The following is a 19,541-nucleotide window of genomic DNA, read 5'->3' as shown; positions in this document are numbered from 1 at the left end:
GAGGGCTCACTTTGGACCCATACCGAAGTTACTTAAATGTTATGTGCTTCAGTTTTCTCATCTGTAAAATGAAATTAAAAACATCTTATTTAATCTTACTGAAATACAAATAGTGCAGTGTCTACCAAGTAAATGCTTAATGATTGCTTAAAGAAAATACGGTGTAGTAATTTTTTTTCTAAGTCATGCTTCCTTTTTAAGCAGAAATAGCATAATTTAATGAAACAAGGTTATTGTACTGTATTGATCTTTTCATTCAACAGATTTTTACTAAGAACATGCTTTGTCAGACAGACAGACTCATATACACAGACTCTTATGCACTTACACATTGATAGACATATGCTTATATTTAGGCTCAGTGGCTCTGCTGAGCTTTTGCTTTTCAGTTCCTTTCACCTCGCTTTAGGTATGCTTTCTCTTATTACTTGGCATCTTGCTGCCTTTGCCTGAGGCTCTGCCCCCACCGGATTTGTTAAGGACTGTAACAGCAGGTGAACTCTGAGAGAAGGTCAAAATAGAATGCATGGACTTTGTGACCTCTTTGCAGTTCACTGATTGCTTTTTTCCTTTAGCTTCTCCTTTTTTTAGCTGTAGTTTGAACAATTGATAATACTAGACAGTTCTCACGTAATGTGGTGCTGTTGGTGACTTTGTGTTATTTTCAGATGTTGCTTAACCTTAGGTTTTCAATTTTTAAATTTCAAGATGGAGATGTACGAGAATTAGAGCGAACGAAACAGTACGTAAATGAAGCTTTTCAAGCCGGGGCTATGACATGCTTAATTTGTATTGCTTCAGTGAAGAGAAACCAAGCAGTAAGTTTTTGTCCATATCTAAAATAATGTTATTGCCGTCAAATATCTTATTTTGCATGTATACTTTGTAATCATTTATTACTGTTTTTGCTAAAAAATGTTTCATTTGAGAATTCTATTTATAAATTGATATTCAGTTTTGGGGAATCTGTGATTAAAAGAAAAATACCTCTAAATGAGCAATGAATATTTTCAGCACTATTAATAAAACTGAAGCAAATATTTTCAGTGTCAATGCATATGTCATGTTGATAAAGCATTTTTAGCATTAGTACTTCATAGAGACTCACAAGTACTGAAATGTTAAATAACTTACATTTCATTACTTTCACCAGGTTTTAAAAAATATCATTATGTTCCCTGCCTTCAAGGAAGTAAAACCTAGCAGTGACATTTATGGTTTATTAGTGAGCTTCTCTTGTCTTGAAGGTGCTTCTGGAAAGTGGCTAGGTTAATGGGGAGAGATGGATTCAGAGATAACTTATGTACTTAGAGATTCTATGGCCTAATGGTGAAGTTAATATATATGTAAATTTAAAGAGCATTAATAAAGCAATTAAGGGGACATGATGACTGAATGTGATAGACTCACCATTTAGACCTCAAGCTAATCCTCTGCTGTTGTAGCACCATTGCCTAGAGAAGGGCAGTCAGGTCAGATGTGAAATGGATGGGTCATGCAGAATGAACCAGAAATTTAAGCTATATCAGATAAGATAGCATAGCAGCTGCAGGTGCCTTTGGTGCTTCTGGTTGGCTTACTGTGAATTCAGCTGCAGTGGAGGAATAGTCTCTGCATTAAACACTTGCTGTCTGTGGGTTTTTTCCCCAACCTCACTGCTTTCTCTTTGGGAACTAACTCAGCAGGAAGTGGGTATAGTACCGAAGTAGGGCAGAGTTATTCCCCACTGGGGCAACATTCCACCATAAGGAGTTAAGGGATGAGTGCTCTAGCTTCCTCTTTGCTAGTGGTTGGGGCTGGAGTTGTCCTAGGCATGTTTTATGTGGTTCTTCAGAACATTCCTAACAGGACTGAACTTTGGCCCTTAGTAGTAATCAGCTGAGTAATATGCAGTTTATTCGCATTTCCTTTTCCCTCTCTTGACCTTTTACTTCTATATCCCAGTTCTTTTTTTAGGCACTGCTTTTTTGGGGGAAGAAGTTGGCTTTTTTTCAGTGCTTCAGCTGGCTTATGATATTTATATATATATTTTCAAGTTTCTTTGTTCACCCAAGTTTTAGAATTTAGCATTAATTGCGAGACTAATAGATTTTTAATAACAATGGGGCAACAGAGATTATAAGTACATACTTGTGTTTAAGGATTCCTTTTGTGGTGTTATTTACAATTAGAAAAACCTAAATGTACAACGACCCAAAATTTGTTAAATTATGGTATATAAATCAACGTGATACCTGCTATACAGCTATAAATATCATGTTGTATGAACATATTTGATAAGGGTAAGTGCTTATACTATGTTAAAAAAAAGGCTATAGTTACTTATCAGTAACTGCAGTATGACCTCATTTTTTAAAAAGTATGAAATATATACAAAAATATTAGAGATTTTTTTCAGAATGTTAGCAGTAGTTTCTAGCTGAATGAATCTGGATGGTTAATATTATTTTTCTTTACAGTGTTCTACATGTAAATTAATTTTTTAAAAGAACATTTCTTCTATTATGCTAGAGGAAGGTTTTTTTCTGTAATTAGTTCTTGAAAATGATACTTATTTTAAAGTATTGTGGAATTATCAAAGAAAAATCATTTTGTGTTTGTTAATCTCTGATACCTTTGTCTTAGGTTTGGAGTTGTTCAGGATGTTTCTGTATATTTCACATGCCCTGTATCCAGAAGTGGGCTAAAGACAGCCAGTTTCTGGTATCTTCTCTGACGGATGATGATTTTGGAAAGAGAGATTATCCCTGGCCTTGGTAACTTTCTCTAATTTAGTTGGAGTGTTTAGTAGTAAAATAAATGAAAATTGTAGCTTCTAAGTTGTTCTATTGGCAATTTCATTGTCCATGCTTGGCCTTCAAGTAGTCATTTGGTTTGTGAAGAGATGAAACCTACTAATGGCTCCCTCCATTGCCCCAACTTGTATTAACTAATAGTTCCTTTGGTAACTACTAAATCATTTAGATTCTTACCCCCACCACCCCCCCACCCCACCACAAAGCAACGCCTTAGTTATCTTTTTAAAGAACTTTTAATTTCTTTCTGACTAGAATCCATTGAAATTCTGCAGCTTCTCTCAGGAGCTCCTGTTTGTATATTTTAGTGTCACATTGTACAAGACTGACATCTAACATTTTGATCATTGGCTTCCTAGTTTTAGCCTCAAAATCTATCAAAGCTTCAGGTTATCCAGTCTCATTAAATTTTCTACATTTATTATTTTAGTTTGGCTTCTAGGACCAAAACTGCTTTATTTTAGTCTTGCTGGGTAAAAATTTGTTTTAGTAGAGAATGTGAAGCAGTATTTGAACTTTTCTTTGACTTAGGCATATTTGAAATATATATATTTTTGTATTAGATGTTAAATATGAATATTTTTTATTTTCAAATATTTTTCCCTTTCTAGATTTTGCCATGTTTCTTGCTGCTATATTACCTACCTGTAACCTGATTTCTCTCTTCTGCTTGCTATTGCTAATATAGTTTGCTTATTTGTAGACCACCCAACCAAACTTTTAAAATAGTGAGCCTTATAAAATTGGAATGAATAACTCAAGAATAAAGTTCAGGTGGTTAGTAGAAAGCTAATGTTGCTTTCTTGTATAGCTGTATTTTAGATATGTGTTGTTTAATACAGTAGCAAGTAGCCGCATGCAGTTGTTTATACTCTTAAAAATTATGAAATAAAAAATTGTTTCTTCCTCAGTTGTATGTATTAGCCACATTTCAAGTGCTCACTAGCCATATGTGGCTAATGGCTATTGTGTTGGACATGACAGGTGTAGAACACTTCCATTGTCTCAGGAAATTATTGGACAGAGCTGTTCTAGATGGTTGAAGTTGATTTTAGTAAAATCATGTTTCTTACTAATATAGAGCTGGAGCAGAGGTTACATTAACTGATTGTATATACTCCATTGTTAAGTATATTTATATCCCATCTCATATCACTTTTATAAATGAAATTAACTTCAGGAATTTCATTCTTTGTAGTCCCAAATGTAGGTTTGAATACAAACGATCTGACACACCTAGCAGGTACTATTGCTATTGTGGAAAAGTGGAAGATCCACCTTTAGATCCGTGGCTTGTGCCTCATTCATGTGGCCAAGTATGTGAGAGAGATTTTAAACCTTCTTGTGGCCATAAGTGTTTACTCCTCTGCCATCCGGGTGAGTTATATATTATATTTCTTGTTGTTTGTGGGTAGTTATTTCTTCTTACATTGAAGCAAAAAAATCATTGTGAAAGTTGAATCCAGAACTTAAGTGTACATAAGAAAATGTTTGAAGGGATTGCCTTTTAAAGTATCAGGAAAGTGTTAGGAATTACTGATAGGTGTAGGAACTGAAATTTTTAATTTTTGACTTCTGATTTTTTTTCCTTTCATTGGATTCTAGGTCCTTGCCCCCCTTGTCCCAAGATGGTCACAACTACTTGTTATTGTAAGAAAGCAAAACCTATCCCTCGCCGGTGCAGTGCTAAGGAATGGTCCTGTCAGCTGCCATGTGGACGGAAATTGCTTTGTGGACAACATAAATGTGAAAATCCTTGTCATGCAGGTAAAAGGTCATAAGTGTTAGATGTTCCAGCCTTAAGCAGAAGTCAAAGCAGCCGCCATTGCTTTTATGATGTTCCATGCTTATTTATCGTTTTGATTTTAGGAAGTTGCCCACCTTGTCCAAGAGTTAGTAGACAAAAGTGTGTCTGTGGCAAACGAGTAGCTGAAAGAAGCTGTGCAAGTCCACTGTGGCACTGTGATCAAGTAAGTGTATATGCATTTTGAGGAGTGGGTGTTAAAGTCTACCAAAGCATATACAATTAGAAATGCTAGTTAGATTTAGTTGGATAAAAAGAGAGGAAGAACAGCAATTCAGATGAATTTTATTCATGTTTTAGGAAACTTTTCAACTTAGTATCATTTTAATTACCAGGAGAAATTTATTTTTCAAATTAACAGCGACTTGTTGAATTTCAGATTTAGTACATATGTACTCTTTCTTGCTAGCTTTTTCTCCTCTTTTCCCTCTTCTTGAGTTAATCCACTTGAGGAAGTAGGGTTGATTTTGTAGCTTGTCTTAGAATTGGCATGGCTTTAGTACCATTGGAAATCTTGGTGGATGACCACATGAAACTGTATGTTCTTTTTGCCTTTATTGTATTTTAAAAATATACTCTGGCACAAAAGAAATGTGTGTTTGTGTTTATGCACATTCATGATACCTATGTAAGAGAGAAAGCATAATAATATGAGGAATATAAAGAAGTTGCTTATTTGTGATTGAGAAATTATTATGTCGTATACAAAGTCTTGTTAACTTTTAAGTCTTTAGCATTTATTGCATGTTGTTCTAGGTATGTGGGAAAACACTACCATGTGGTAATCATACGTGTGAGCAAGTTTGCCATGTAGGTGCTTGTGGAGATTGTCCTCGATCTGGGAAAAGGTTCTGTCCATGTCAGAAGTCAAGTAAGGCTTTCTAAAAAATCTTTAATCAGATTATGATTACTTGTTATGCTAATTATTATATTTTCCCAATTAGTCTTCTCTGGAAACTTACAATGTCATTTCAATAATAATATAAATTCAGTATTAGATTTCTACACACCTGGGTAACAGGTGGATTAAGAACTCAGATTTTGGCCCCAAACTTCCTGAGCCTCTGAAACGGGTGTCTTGTCAAGCTCAGACCAACCTCTTTTCAACCCATCAAAGCACATTCAAGGTGTATCTTCGGCTTCCATCTGAATGCTCTTCCAACTCCCCTATTCTTTCAACCCCTGACCAGTGAAGAGAAGTGATTGAGGGAAGTAAATGTCAATATCCTGTGCTGCATGCTGATAAAACAAACAAAAAACTGGAGTGATAATAATATGATCTTTGATTATATAAGGGTCACCATTCTGAATAGCGTGCCAACATATATAAATCTGGGTGAGTTAAGACTGTGATGAATATAAGTATTACAAGATGTATTCCTGATTTAGTTCCTTCCTCTGATCCCATTTCTTTCTTTGCTTGCTTGAATAAATCTCTGCTAAAATTAAAAAAAAAAAAAAAAGACTAAGCGTATCTGGGTTGAAATCCCACTTTCTTGAATATACTTTTCTCATGTTAAATGGGGACAATAGTAGTACCTTCTTCATAAGATAATTGTGAGAATTAAGTGATAAAATGCACATAAATTATTTAGTGTAGTGGCCAGCACATGAAGGAAACCTAATAGTTATAAACTCTTGCCATTATTCTGTGTTAGAGGTGAATTTAGTTTTGACTGCTTTGAGATGAAGGCATAGAAGAGTTTCAGTTGACGTTCACTTTCTTGATTAAGCACCAATACCAGCACACATATTTGTGAGATTATTGCCAGCATTAGTTATAAAATATTTATGTTAAAGGCCAATTTCATAGTTTGAAAATCTAGATTTTTTTTTTTTTTCATCCTATGAGCTTGTTTAGAGCAATTTTCTTTTTTTTTTTTTATTCTGTATATTGTAGAATTCTTCCTAGTAGTTTCCAGGGACTTACTCATTTCTTTAGAAAAGTTATTTCTGAAGTAGTTAGCTCATAAAAATGTGCTTCTTGAGTATGGTAACATGTCATGTGTCGAATTCTTTTTAAAACGCATAAACTTTGGGACTTCCTGGCAGTCCAGTAGTTAAGAATCCTCCTTGCAATGCAGGGGACCTGGGTTGGATCCCTGTTTGGGAACTAGGATCCCACATGCCACAGAGCGGCTAAGCCTGAGTGCCACAACTAGAGAGCCTGTGCGCCACAACGAAGATCCCACGTGCCGCAGCTTAAGATCCGATGCACCGAAATAATTTTTTTTTTTAAAGCATAAACTTTACAAATATTAGGGGTTATTTTCATTAAAGTGAACTTTGTCCATTAATTATGTAGATGCAAAAACTCATGTCAGAAAGGCCTGTCATTTAGGGAACCAGAAGTACATGGCACATTATTAGTGTTTTATAATAATATATGTTGTTACTAATACTGATTTTTTTTTTATCTGCTTCTAGAATTTTCCTTGCCTTGTACAGAAGATGTACCAACTTGTGGAGACAGTTGTGACAAAGTACTTGAATGTGGAATCCATAGATGTTCACAGCGTTGTCACCGAGGCCCTTGTGAAACATGTAGACAAGTTAGTCATCTCCTGTAATGATTACTTTTTTAACAGCTGTCATAATATGTCAAATGGGGTTGTTTTATAATTGTTCTCTTAAACATCTGCTGTCATGATCTAACATTTATTATGATGAAACAGGAGAGTATGCCAGCAGTTAAATCTGAAGTTACCATTTATTTTGTATTCCTTGGTAAAAGTTTGAATGTTGTCATTTTTAGACTAGTGTGGACTTGTTTGTTCTCAGTAGACATTCAAAGCAACAATGAATTAGGCTTAGTGATGATGGAAAAAAATGCCTAGATGTCATTTTGGTTTTGACATGCTACCAGATAATCCAGTTTTCTTGTTTTATTGAAACTAGATGTATAGATGTTACGGTGTAATTAGATATAAGAGATTTTAATTGTTTTACTATTTAATATCAAGTTTTTACTAAATTTAATAATAGAAATTCTGTGAAGTCTTTTTGAAACAAGTGTCTTAGAAAATTCAGCCTTTTTTTTTTTAAGTCTTTAATACAAAAGGCTCTTAAAACTTTTCTCTTTCATTTTTTAGTAATTATAGAGATAGCAATGTGAAAAAATCATATCAACAAAAGTCAATAGCATTTGATTCTTCCAGGAAGTGGAAAAGCATTGTCGCTGTGGGAAGCATACAAAACGAATGCCGTGCCATAAACCTTATCTTTGTGAAACTAAGTGTGTTAAGATGCGGGACTGTCAGAAGCATCAGTGTAGGAGAAAGGTAATAAGCTTGGAAAACTGATTTTAAAATTCTTTTGAGTTTTTCCTTTTGGGGCCTATGATAAGTGCCATCTTGACTTGTTCTTCAGGTATTTAGACATATTCTTTGCTTCCTATATGAAATATTAATAAATATATTGTTTGTATTAGTGGAAATTCTACCAATGTTTTTAAATAACAGTGGTGTCCTTTTGTCCTGTGCATAATTCTTTTGTCTTGATTCTCTGGCTATTTCTGTTCCCTGACTAAAACGTCATAGCAGTGTTAGCAGTGTCATTTGGTTTTGTAGAGGCTTAACTTCTGCTGTTCAGATCTTATCTGTAGAAACTTGGTTCAGTATAAGGAGTATTTTTTTGAGTCTGTAGATTTGCAGTTTTTTCAAGCCTCTTTTATTATTATAAATTATCCCTCTATCTCCGGTAAGATACCTTGTTCTTAAATTTATTAAATATAGTGATTTCAACTTTGTTTTTCATAGTGTTAATACAGTATATCTTTTCCATCCTTTTAACTTATTCATATCTTTATATTTAAAGTGAACATCTATGCAGAGCACTTAGATTTTTTATTTTATTCAATCTTTAGTTTTAATTTGAGTGTAGATCATTTACATTTCTTACGATCTTTAATAAAATGGTTGAATTTAAATCTGTCATTGGCTATTTATTTTCTGTTTGCCCATCTGCTCTTTGTTGCTTTTCCTTCTTTTGTGTCTTCTATTTGATTGAGTGTTGCTTTTCAATGATTCTACTTTACCTCCTTTATTTAATTCCGACACATTTTATACTATTTTTTAAAATAATCTTAAATATGTTGTTTTGCTTTAAAAGGTATCTTTCAAAGAATTTGAAAAAAATAGGTAATCTTTTATATTTATCATCAAACTCATGACTTTTGCCATTTTTCATCCTTTTATAAAGATTCAGGTTTCTATCTGGTTTCATTTTCTTTTATCTGAAGAACTTCCTTTAACACCTCTTGAGTGCTGGTCATGGAGTCTTTCAATTTTTGTAAACTCTCTTTAGCTTTTGTTTGTGAAAAATATTTTTACTGTATGATTTTTATTTGACAGTTTTCCCCCCATACTTTAAACTATTTTTGTTATCTTTGTTCTTCTGTATGTATCTTTTTTCTTTGTTTAAAAAGATTTTTCTCTTTATCATTAGTCTTCAGGAATTTATTAGTGATTTCCTTTGTATTGCCTTCTTCATGTTTCTTTTGCTCGGCTTTTGTTGAGTTTCTTGTATTTCTTTATAGTTTTCATCATACTTACGACATTTTCGATCCTTATTTCTTCAAATATTTCTCCTACTCTTTGCTTTATGACACTCCAGTGATGTATATGTCAAACTACTTGAGGGCCTATAGTTCTAATGCTTCACTCATGCTCCATTTATTATTTAGTCTTTTTAATGTTCATATTTTATGTTAGCTTATATTGCTTTATCTTCAAGTTCAACAAGTTTTCTTTTGCATTGTATAATCCTATTTTTAATCCCATCATGTATTTTCTCCTCTCAGACAGTATTTTTTCATCTGAGTCTTGGAGTTGGGTCTTTTTCATCACTTCCATGTCTGTCCTTTTCATGCTCATGCTTTCTTCTGTTGTCATCAGTATAGGTGGATGGGCTATACTTCACAGGCTTATTTTAATGTACTTATCTACTAATTCTGTCATCTGTCAATCTCGGGTCTATTTCTGTTGATCGAATTTTGCTTTCCTTTTGGGTTATTCTTTCCTCCTGGGTGACTTTTGATTGGTTTCCAGATACTATGAACTTTATATTTTGTGCTACCATTTCTCCACAAATTCTAACCATACTGGCCTCTGAACCTTGAATTTTGTCTCCTTAACTTGGTGAGACCACTGGACTTTGCTTGTGATTTTTCTCCTTGTGCTGCAGTGTGGAAACTTCCAGGTCTAAACTTGTGCTATCATAGGACTCACCTTTTTTGTTTATCTTTTCATAGGGTTTCTGTCCAGTGTTGCCTAATTGTCCAAAATCTGAAAACTGTTGTTGGATATATTTTGTCTGATTTTCTAGTTGTTTAAAGCAGGAGAGTAAATCTGGTCATTATTGCTCATCAGTGGTGAGAAACAAATACCTAAAAGGCTTATCGCAATAATCTTCTTTTCCCCCACTGGCACTGGGAAAGTGATAGGCACATAGTATTTTTTGGTAAATACTTATTGAATTGAGTGAACTATTTTAACTTTTAATTGCTTTTCAGTAATGTATATTTTGTTTTGAGCTATTTTTTTATCCTGAAACTTTTTCTTAAGTAGGTTACAAACCCATATTTCTTTAAGACAATTGTAGTCTGTATTTTGTTTCCAAGGTTTGGATATATGAGAAGTCAAGGAGTTAGAATGGCAGATAGAACTTTTAAGTAGTTGCTTTGTGTTGATGAATGAAAATTGGGACAAGTCTTAGACAGCTGTATTTCTCACAGATTGAAAATTAAGAAGTAACAAACGAGAGAGTGCTGAAATCAGTTAGCCTGTCTCTGCTTCTTTCCTTTAGTTAGACTCTGATTCTTTGGTTTGAAAATAGTTCCCCACCTAATTTATATAATGCACTGGCTTTATTATAATTAAATCTTAAAAATAGGCAGATTGTTTGCCTAAATTGATTATAGAGTTTGACTACATGCATTCCTATGGTTAATGTTGTCAGTCTCTGCATATATAAGTAGAAGAGAATCTCTTATGGAACTATTTTAAATTATAGAATAGTTAACCAAAGGGCACGTAAATTTAGCTTGATTTCACTAAATTAGGTCATTGTCTATTTAAACTTACAAGTTCTTAGTATAATGTATTCTACACAAGAATGTTAATACTCTTGAATATTCTTATTCTTATAGTGAAAAGAACAATCTTTTGATTTCCCTAAGTTCTGTGAATAACTAGTAATGACATTCATATTATGTATGATTTTCAAATTATCTGTTCTTTATATATTGCTTTCCCTTCAGTGTTGCCCTGGAAACTGTCCACCTTGTGATCAAAACTGTGGACGGACTTTAGGATGTAGAAACCATAAGTGTCCATCTGTCTGCCATAGAGGTAAAATTTAATAACAGCTGTAATTTTATGTTTATATTTACATAGTGCTTTATAGTTGATAGAGAGCTTTCACATTTATTATCTTACTCTTAACAATCTTGAGACGTTAGAGTAGTCGCTAGTATCCTTATTTTATGGTCGAGGACATTTAAGCTGAAGAGGATTCAGTGATTTCCTTAGGGAATTTTCTAGCAAAGCACCATAACCAAGATTTGAACACAGGCCTTCTAAATATAAACTTTAGTTCTTTCTGTAATACCATATTGTTTCCTTTCTTCTACCCAACCTTCCCCATATAGTTCTTAAGCTAATAGGTTTTTCAGTACTATTGTGAATTTTAGACATTTATATGAAATTAAGTTTAGTAAATGAATGGATATATTCTTTCCAGTGGGTCTCAAAATTTTTAATCTCAAGGCCCCTTTAAACTCTTTTTGGACCCAAAGACCTTTTGTTAATATGGGTTTTATCTATTGATATTTATTCTATTTAAAATTAAAATATAATAACATTTATTATTTTATTTAAGCATAGTAATAATCCATTACATCTTAATACAGTAACTTTTTTTGTGTGAAAAATAAATATTTTCTGGAAAAAAAAAATTAGTGGGAAGAATGGTATTTTGTATTTTTGCAGATTTCTTTAATGTCCAGCTTAGTAGAAGATAACTGGATTCACGTATCTGCTTCTGCATTCGATCTATTGTGATATCCCTTGTCACATAGCTTCTGGGAAATTGTAATCTATGTATATGAGATCTTGCACACCACCTGAAAGGGTCTCAGGAGTCCCTAAGTTATTAGACGTTGAAGACTGAGTTAACTTTACTCATTTGGAGTATGTTAGTATGAAGTGAAATCTCCTGAAAGATAGTATATGGTAGTGGGAAGAGCATGGACTTAAATTAAGAGGTCTGAGTCAAGTCTGGACTTAGTAGCTATATGACCTTGGACAAACTACTGTACTGTTTTTTGTTGTTTTCCTTTGGGATTAGGTGGATGCTAGATAGCTCTCTTAATGTCTTCGTTCTTTCAGGAATCTTGGATGGTGAATGACATTAGTGTTTTGTGTAAGGAGGAAGAAGGCAAAGACTATTGGCCCAAGGTTATAGAACTAGTTACAGAGTCAGGATGTGAACCCAAAACTTCAATAAGTATTTTTGAGTGTCTTCTAAGTACCAGGCACTGGGATTACATGAGTGAACAATTTGACAGAGTACCTGCTTTTATGGAACTTATTTTGTAATTCTCCCTTAATTAGAATAAAAATAAATAAATTAGTACAGAATATCAGATAGTGACAAGTATAATAAGAGAATTAGAGTGAAATTAAAATCACGTTAGTGGATGATATATACTGCTTTACATAGTATGGTCAAGTAGGATGATGTGTGAGGGGGACCCTGAGAGACGTAGGGATCAGATGCTGTGGAAATGGGGATGGGGCGGTGGGATTGCAGATGCCTTAAGACGGAAACGTTTGAGAGGACTGAAGTGATTGTCCAAGGAGATGAGGTCAGAAAAATGGTGGGATAAAGGACTGCTGAGGAAAGGAGAATATGTCTAGGGTTTCAGAAGCCACTGTTAAAACGTGACCTTCACTTTAAGTTGAAAACTTGACTGGTTGTATGACCATCAAAGAAATTAGATCAGTAGTTGAGAATTTTCTCACCAAGAAAAAAAAGGTCTCATTGATATTTACACTTGATTTTTAACAAATAAACATTTAAGGTATATATAAGTTTAATCTCTTTGTAAATTATTTGATAGTATATATAAAAAAGGATTGTGCCCCAGCTCGTTATTTATCTTACAGAGAAAGTAAGAGAAAATTACAGGTCAATCTAACTCATGAACATGTTTGTGAAATTAGTTTTAACCACTCAAATCCAGCTAGATGGTATTAAGATATCCATGCAATAATATATGGTTGGTTTAAGATTAGTAAATGTAATATGTTTCTACCACATTAACAGACTATAGGATAAATGAGATCATTTTAGTAAATGTCTGAGAAACCATTAATAAAATTCAAAATCTGTATATGATGAAAACTTAACCAGGAATAGAGGAGAGCATCCTTAACCTGATTTATACAGTATCTGCAAAAAGCATAAAGCAAGCATCATACTTAGTGGAGAAATGTTGAAAGCATATCCCCATCTTGTACTCCTTTGAAGCAGATCCCATAAATACTTCAAGGTGCATCTCTAAAAGATGGATTCTTAACCTGAAAATAGTTAATCTGTTTCTGAATATCAGCAAATACGTGGTGTTCACATATCTTGTTGTTTCATAAATACCTTTATTTTTTTACTTCAGTTTGTATGACTCAGAAATCTTACTAAGATTGACATTGTAGTTGGTTTATGTCTCTAAAGTCTGTTAATCTGTAATTTCCCTCTTTTTCTATGATTTTCCATCTTTTTCATTTGTCACTTAAGAAACTAGATTGCTTTATACAGTTTTATAGAGTCTGGATTTTTCAGAATGCATCTCTGTGGTATTATTGAATTTTTGGCATTTTCCTCTGTATTTCCTATAAACTATTAGTGGGACTAGTGGTTTGATCAGATCTGGGTTCAATTATTATTATTATTGTTTGGCAGAATGTTTATTTTTAAAAAAGTTTACTAGCCCCTAACAAAATTTATCTTAATGGAAAGTGTATGAAAATACCATTGTCCAGCTCTTACCACAATTGCATAAGATATGTAAAATCATTATTTTATGTCATTTTTCATTATTCTAGACACCTTCATAATCTTAAGTTATACGGTAACTCATAGGAAGAGCATGCTGTCTGCATGTTTGCATTGTGAATATATGAAAGTTCAATTTATAGTTCTTTTAAGTTTAAGACCATCTATGGTTATGATTCCAGAATTATTGGGCTTTTGACCCACTGATCACTGTAACTCTATGCTCCTTTTTCATTTAAAAAATACTGTAACTGAAGTTATTTTAGTTTATTTGTCATGTTGTACAAGTATTTGTAATGGGTTCATTAGGAAGACTGTTCAGGGAAATTATCCCTTATTCTCAAGATTTAATTAAAAAAAAAGAAAACTAATACTGTAGTTTAGGATGGTGAAAAGATATTGTTTGATAAGTTCCTCTCTGAATTGCTGAAGATGAATGAAAATGATCATTGTTAAGTGTGGAAATTGATACAATGTGCTGAGTAAGAACAGACATAAATATTGCTATTAACTTTTAAAAAATGTGACATCTAGTCATTCTTTTGGAAGGAACAAAATAAAGTTTGTTCAGGTGAGTCAGGATGACTTGGTTTGCATTACCATCAGGATAATACTTCATTGGATTATACTTACCAAAACTCTGAAGTCTAAGTTTGGTAATTTGTATGATACATGTGTGTTTTTTCCCTATGATGATTTTTGTTTTCGTTTTCTGTGGTCATTATTTAACTTATTAAATATTTTTAACTTTTGTTTGTTTTGAACTTATAGAATCTTTAACCAGGCTGTTTGTCATCTTTAATCTGTTTTTTATTAGGTTAACTGCTGTTCATTATTTTGCTTGGTCTGACACCTAGGCAGCAGTGTCTTGAGATACTTCCTAGTTGAAGACTCTTTATTCCTTTTTTATTATTTCATTTTTAATGGGGTGCCCTGCTGGGAAAACAGAGTAGAAAGAAAGCCCTTAAGAGAATGTCAAAGCCTTGGGGAGAACTTTTTAGCCCAGTTTAAAAGATTTCTTTTCAGTTGGTTTTGCATGTTTCTACCAACCCATAACAAAAGAAGGTGAAAAACTAAAACTCTAAAGATGTTTACTTTTGAAATGTTTAGAAGAGAATTATTTGGAATTATAGCCTAAAATGAGATTTTACAATTTAGTCTTTTCTCAGAGCATGACTAATGGAAAATTGACTGTACTTGTTAATAATCTGATGAAAGAAGTCACTCATATTGGGGAATTTATCTTAAAATAATGTACTTGAATAAATGTATGTATGAAATTAAGCCAAAAAGATTATTGCTAACAGATTTTCCACAGACTTAGCTCCATTTTGCTTATATAATTTTAATAATGTGTTATTTGTTACTTAGAACTTTTAGCAAATTTTAAGTGAAATTCTAAAACTTTTTGTTGAAGTACCAGTGTAGGTACAGAAAAGTATACAGATAGCAAGAGTACAGTTTGATGACTTTTTGTAAATGGAACCTACCCATATAATCAGAACTCACATTACTAAACAGAACATTACCAGCATTTCCAAAACTATTTTTGTGTCCTTTGTAATCATCATCCTGATTTTAAACAGAGTAGATTTAGTTTTTCCTGTTCATTTTATGTAAATGGAATCATACTCTTGGTGTTGAATTTCTTTTGCTCAGTGTTACGTGTGAGGTTCGTTCATACTGGTTTTATTCTCATAGTAGAATCCCATTCTGTGAATATACTAAACTTATTGATTCTGCTGTTGATGGGAATTTGGATAGTTAAGGAACTTTCTCTTTAAGTTTCAGACATTTTTTTTCTAGGTAGTTGTTACCCTTGCCCAGAAACTGTAGATGTGAAGTGCAATTGTGGTAATACAAAGGTGACAGTACCCTGTGGCCGAGAACGTACCACAAGACCCCCCAAGTGCAAAGAGCAGTGCAGGTTAGTACAAAGCTCTGCATAGACTTACATCTGATACCTTAGAGATTTAAATTCATATTGATTTTTAATTTTGTTAATATTTTCAGTTTTGCTTTAATGTTCTAAAATATTAATATTCACAGTATGATCATTCTGTGTGGAATCAGAATATATATATATATGAATAAATAATTGTACTTTAGATACAATTGTTCAGTGATCAAAGTAATTAAAAAAATTGTATTTTATAATTTAGTCGGCCACCAACTTGCCATCATACAAGTCAAGAAAAACATCGCTGTCACTTTGGCTCTTGTCCTCCATGTCATCAACCTTGCCAAAAGGTTTTGGAGAAATGCGGTCACTTATGTCCTGCTCCGTGTCATGATCAAGCATTAATAAAGCAAACTGGCAGGGTAAGAGAACAAATATTACTAAGAGATAATGCATTTCTCTGGGTTAGGTTTTCTTAATTTTACTTAGTCATACAACAAGCGATGATTAATTACTTACTGGATATTAAACACTGTGATAGGAGCTGGGTCATAAGGTATAGGGCTTCTCTGGTAGCTCAGCTGGTAAAGAATCTACCTGCAATGCAGGAGACCCTGGTTTGAGTCCTAGGTCATGAAGATCTGCTGGAGAAGAGATAGGCTACCCATTCCAGTATTCTTGGGCTTCCTTGGTGGCTCAGGTGATAAAGAATCTGCCTGCAATGCAGGAGACCTGGGTTTGAACCCTGGGTTGGGAAGATCCCCTGGCGAAGGGAAAGGCTACCCTCTCCAGTATTCTGGCCTGAGTCCATGGGGTCGCAAAGAGTCGGACACGACTGAGTGACTTTCACATAAGGTTTAAGACTTGACCTTCTGTCTTTAGAAGCTTACAGTATAGAAAAGAAACCAATAAATGTTTGTAAGAACAGCATGATAGTCATTTTATAATCTTGCAGATGAGTTTGTGAGTCCTCCATATATTGTGGTGTAGGGTTATAAATATCTCCTAATTTCTTCAAAGATTCCTTCACACATTCAGCAAATATTTACTGAATTCTTACTATGTGTTAAGCATTTTTCTAGGTGCTGGGGAGATAGTAGTGAACCAAACAATGGAGGTTAAATTCTACTGGTGGAATTTAGATTTTGTGATTCTGTTTTGTTTTGTTTGGGCTTGTAATAAGTGGAGGATGCTATACTGCCTTTGTTCTGTTATTTAAAAACTGCAGTCTGCCTCAATTTTTAATATAAATGTGTTAGAAGGAAACAATGTAATGGAATTTAAGGATGTAGTAAAATATTTCAATAAGCACAATTTGTTGATGACTTGAAAAAATTTCAACCTGCTTGAGCAGAGGATTTTTGGAACTGTTTTCTTAGATACTTAAACTGGCCATACAGTTTAGCTCCTCTGACTTAAAATTGGTGTGTATTTTACTTGTAGCACCAGCCTACAGGCCCTTGGGAACAGCCTTCTGAACCAGCATTTATTCAGACTGCATTGCCTTGTCCTCCATGTCAAGTTCCTATTCCTATGTAAGTATTAGAATTTTAGCTTTTTTTTTTTTTTTTAATTTATTTTGGTTGTGGCATGTGAGATATTTAGTTGCAACATGTGAACTCTTAGTTGGGGTATGTGGGATCTAGTTCCCTGACTTGGAAACTTGGGCTCTCTGCATTGGGAGCAGAGTCTTTAAGACCTTTTGACATAGTCCAAAGCATATCTTAAGAAACTTCTCCCCTTTTTCTTTTTGTAGTTCATCATTATGTCAGGCCTAGCCTGTAAAGTGGGCTTCCCTGGTGGCTCTGGTAACCTGGTATCTCTTCCCTGGTAGCCTGTAAAGTAGTCTGTCTTTCTGTTTCATTCTTTTCCAAATATATTTTGCATACTGCTTAAAATCTTCCTCTAGATAACTTTTTTTGAGTCATTTTCCCCAATTAGAGTTTTAATGGGTCAGTATAGCCACTCCTACTCTTCTTTTGGTTACTGTTTGTGTGGAAAATGGACAGATTCTTAGAAACACATAACTGTACTGAAACTGACCCAAAAAGAAGTAGATCTGAATATAACTAGTTTTTAAAGAGTTAACACCAGTGTTTTACTAAGGAGGGACACTTCCTGATGCATTCAGTGAGGCTAGAATTTCCCTGATAATAAATTAGAAAAAGACAGGAAAAATACAGACCAATATCCCCTTTTTAATATAGATACAAAAATTCTTAGCTAGATATTAGCAAACTAAATCCAGCAATGTGCACAAAGAATTACATACCATGGCCAAATGTGTGTATTCCAGAAATATGAATTTGAATCAACCTCAGTCATTCATTCATCAATAATTGATTAAAATCAATCAACTTAGTACTTCATCAGTAGAGTAAAAGGCAGTTGATAGATGCAGAAAAACATTTGACAAAATCTGACACATTTTCTTGATAAAAACACTCAACAGTCGTGGAGTAAGAGGGAGCTTCCTCAACCTAATGAAGGATGTCTATGAAAAACCCATAGTTAACATCACACTTAATGGTAAAAGATTTAAAGGTTTCACCCTGAATATCAGGAACAAGACTAGGATGTTTGTTCTGCTACTTCTGTTCAATACTATACTAAACATACTAGCTAGAGCAATTAGACTAGAAAATGAAGTAAAACTGTTTGGATTTTCAGATAACATGATCATGTGTATGGATGATCCTAAGGAATCTTTCCACAAGTTATTAGAGATATTAAATGAGTTTAATGAGGTTATAAGAAGCATGAGTATACAAAAGTCAATTTTATTTCTATCCACTAACAATGAACAGTCTGAAAATTGAACTAAGGAAACAGTTCCATTTCCAATAACATTAAGAAGAATAAACATTTTGTTTATTTAACAAATTGTTAAATAAATTTGGATAGAAGAAATCCAAGATTTCCACACTGAGAACTATAAAACATTGTTAGAATTTAAAGAGGACCAAAAACTGTAGTACTGACATCCAGATATACATAAAGGTCAAGTGCATAGAGCTGACAGCCCAGAAGTAAGTGCATGCATTTATGGTCAGTTGATTTTTGGCAAGGGCGTCAGAATAATTAAATAGGGGAAAGAATGCTTTTTGTAACAAATGGTTTGGGGACAACTGAATATTCACATGGAAAATTAGCTCAGATTCTTACGTCACAGCATATGTAAATAGTAACTCAAAATGGATAAGAGGCCTACAATTAAGGACTAAAACTACTAAACTCTGAGAAGAAAACATAGAATAAAATCTTTGTGTCCTTGGGTTAGGGATTGTTTTATTAGATATGACACCTAAAACATAAACAACAAGAGAAAATAAATTGGAGTTCATAAAAAGTAAGTCAGAGGACATTATCAAGAAAGTGTACGTTAAGGACACTATGAAAAAATTGAAAAGATAGCTCACAGAATGGGAGAAAATGTAAATATATATCTTATAAGAGTATATTATCCAGAGTATGTAAAGAATTCTTAGACTGAGAGACAAAAAGACTAATAATCCAATTTCAAAATAGTCAAAGACTTAGAACAGGTATTTCTTCAAAGAAGATCTACAAATAGATAATAAACACATGTGAAAAGATGCTCCATGTCACCAGTTAGGAAAATATACATCAAAACCACCAAGAGATAGTATTTTATACCCACTGGGAAGGCTAAAATAAAATAGACATATGATGTGTTGGTGAAGATGTGGAGAAATTGGAGCCATTATACATTGCTATTGGGATTGTAAAATGGTGTAGCTATTTTGGAAACATTTTGGTAGTTTCTCAGAAAGTTACCATATGACCCAGCAATTTTGCTTTAGATCTATACCCAGGAAAATTGAAAATATATGTTCACAAAAACTTGAACATGAATGTCCATAGCAGCATTATTACTAATAGCCCAAAAAGTGAAGACAACTCAATTGTCTGTCAACTGATGAATGGATAAGCAAAATGTGGTTTAGCCATACAATGGAATATCAGT

At 33.5% G+C, this 19,541-nt stretch overlaps 1 protein-coding gene across 7 annotated transcripts in view; it reads left to right on the top strand.

Moving 5' to 3' along the window:
- The window catches only part of NFXL1 (nuclear transcription factor, X-box binding like 1), a 60,668-nt gene that overhangs the window by 6,710 nt on the left and 34,417 nt on the right, over positions 1–19,541 (top strand). For all 7 annotated transcript variants that reach the window (XM_070791397.1, XM_070791400.1, XM_070791399.1 and 4 more), the window contains exons 4-15: positions 709–818; positions 2,626–2,756; positions 3,994–4,172; positions 4,401–4,562; positions 4,665–4,765; positions 5,356–5,470; positions 7,027–7,151; positions 7,758–7,880; positions 10,859–10,949; positions 15,460–15,580; positions 15,816–15,975; positions 16,997–17,088. In XM_070791397.1, coding sequence (XP_070647498.1) covers positions 709–818; positions 2,626–2,756; positions 3,994–4,172; positions 4,401–4,562; positions 4,665–4,765; positions 5,356–5,470; positions 7,027–7,151; positions 7,758–7,880; positions 10,859–10,949; positions 15,460–15,580; positions 15,816–15,975; positions 16,997–17,088 — 1,510 coding nt within the window. The remainder of the gene's footprint in view (positions 1–708; positions 819–2,625; positions 2,757–3,993; positions 4,173–4,400; positions 4,563–4,664; positions 4,766–5,355; positions 5,471–7,026; positions 7,152–7,757; positions 7,881–10,858; positions 10,950–15,459; positions 15,581–15,815; positions 15,976–16,996; positions 17,089–19,541) is intronic.

The sequence above is a fragment of the Bos indicus genome, chromosome 6, assembly GCF_029378745.1.
Source record: "Bos indicus isolate NIAB-ARS_2022 breed Sahiwal x Tharparkar chromosome 6, NIAB-ARS_B.indTharparkar_mat_pri_1.0, whole genome shotgun sequence".
Classification (NCBI taxonomy): Eukaryota; Metazoa; Chordata; class Mammalia; order Artiodactyla; family Bovidae; genus Bos; species Bos indicus.
Note: the sequence above shows the minus strand (reverse complement) of the source record. Positions and strands in the feature narration are given on the sequence as shown.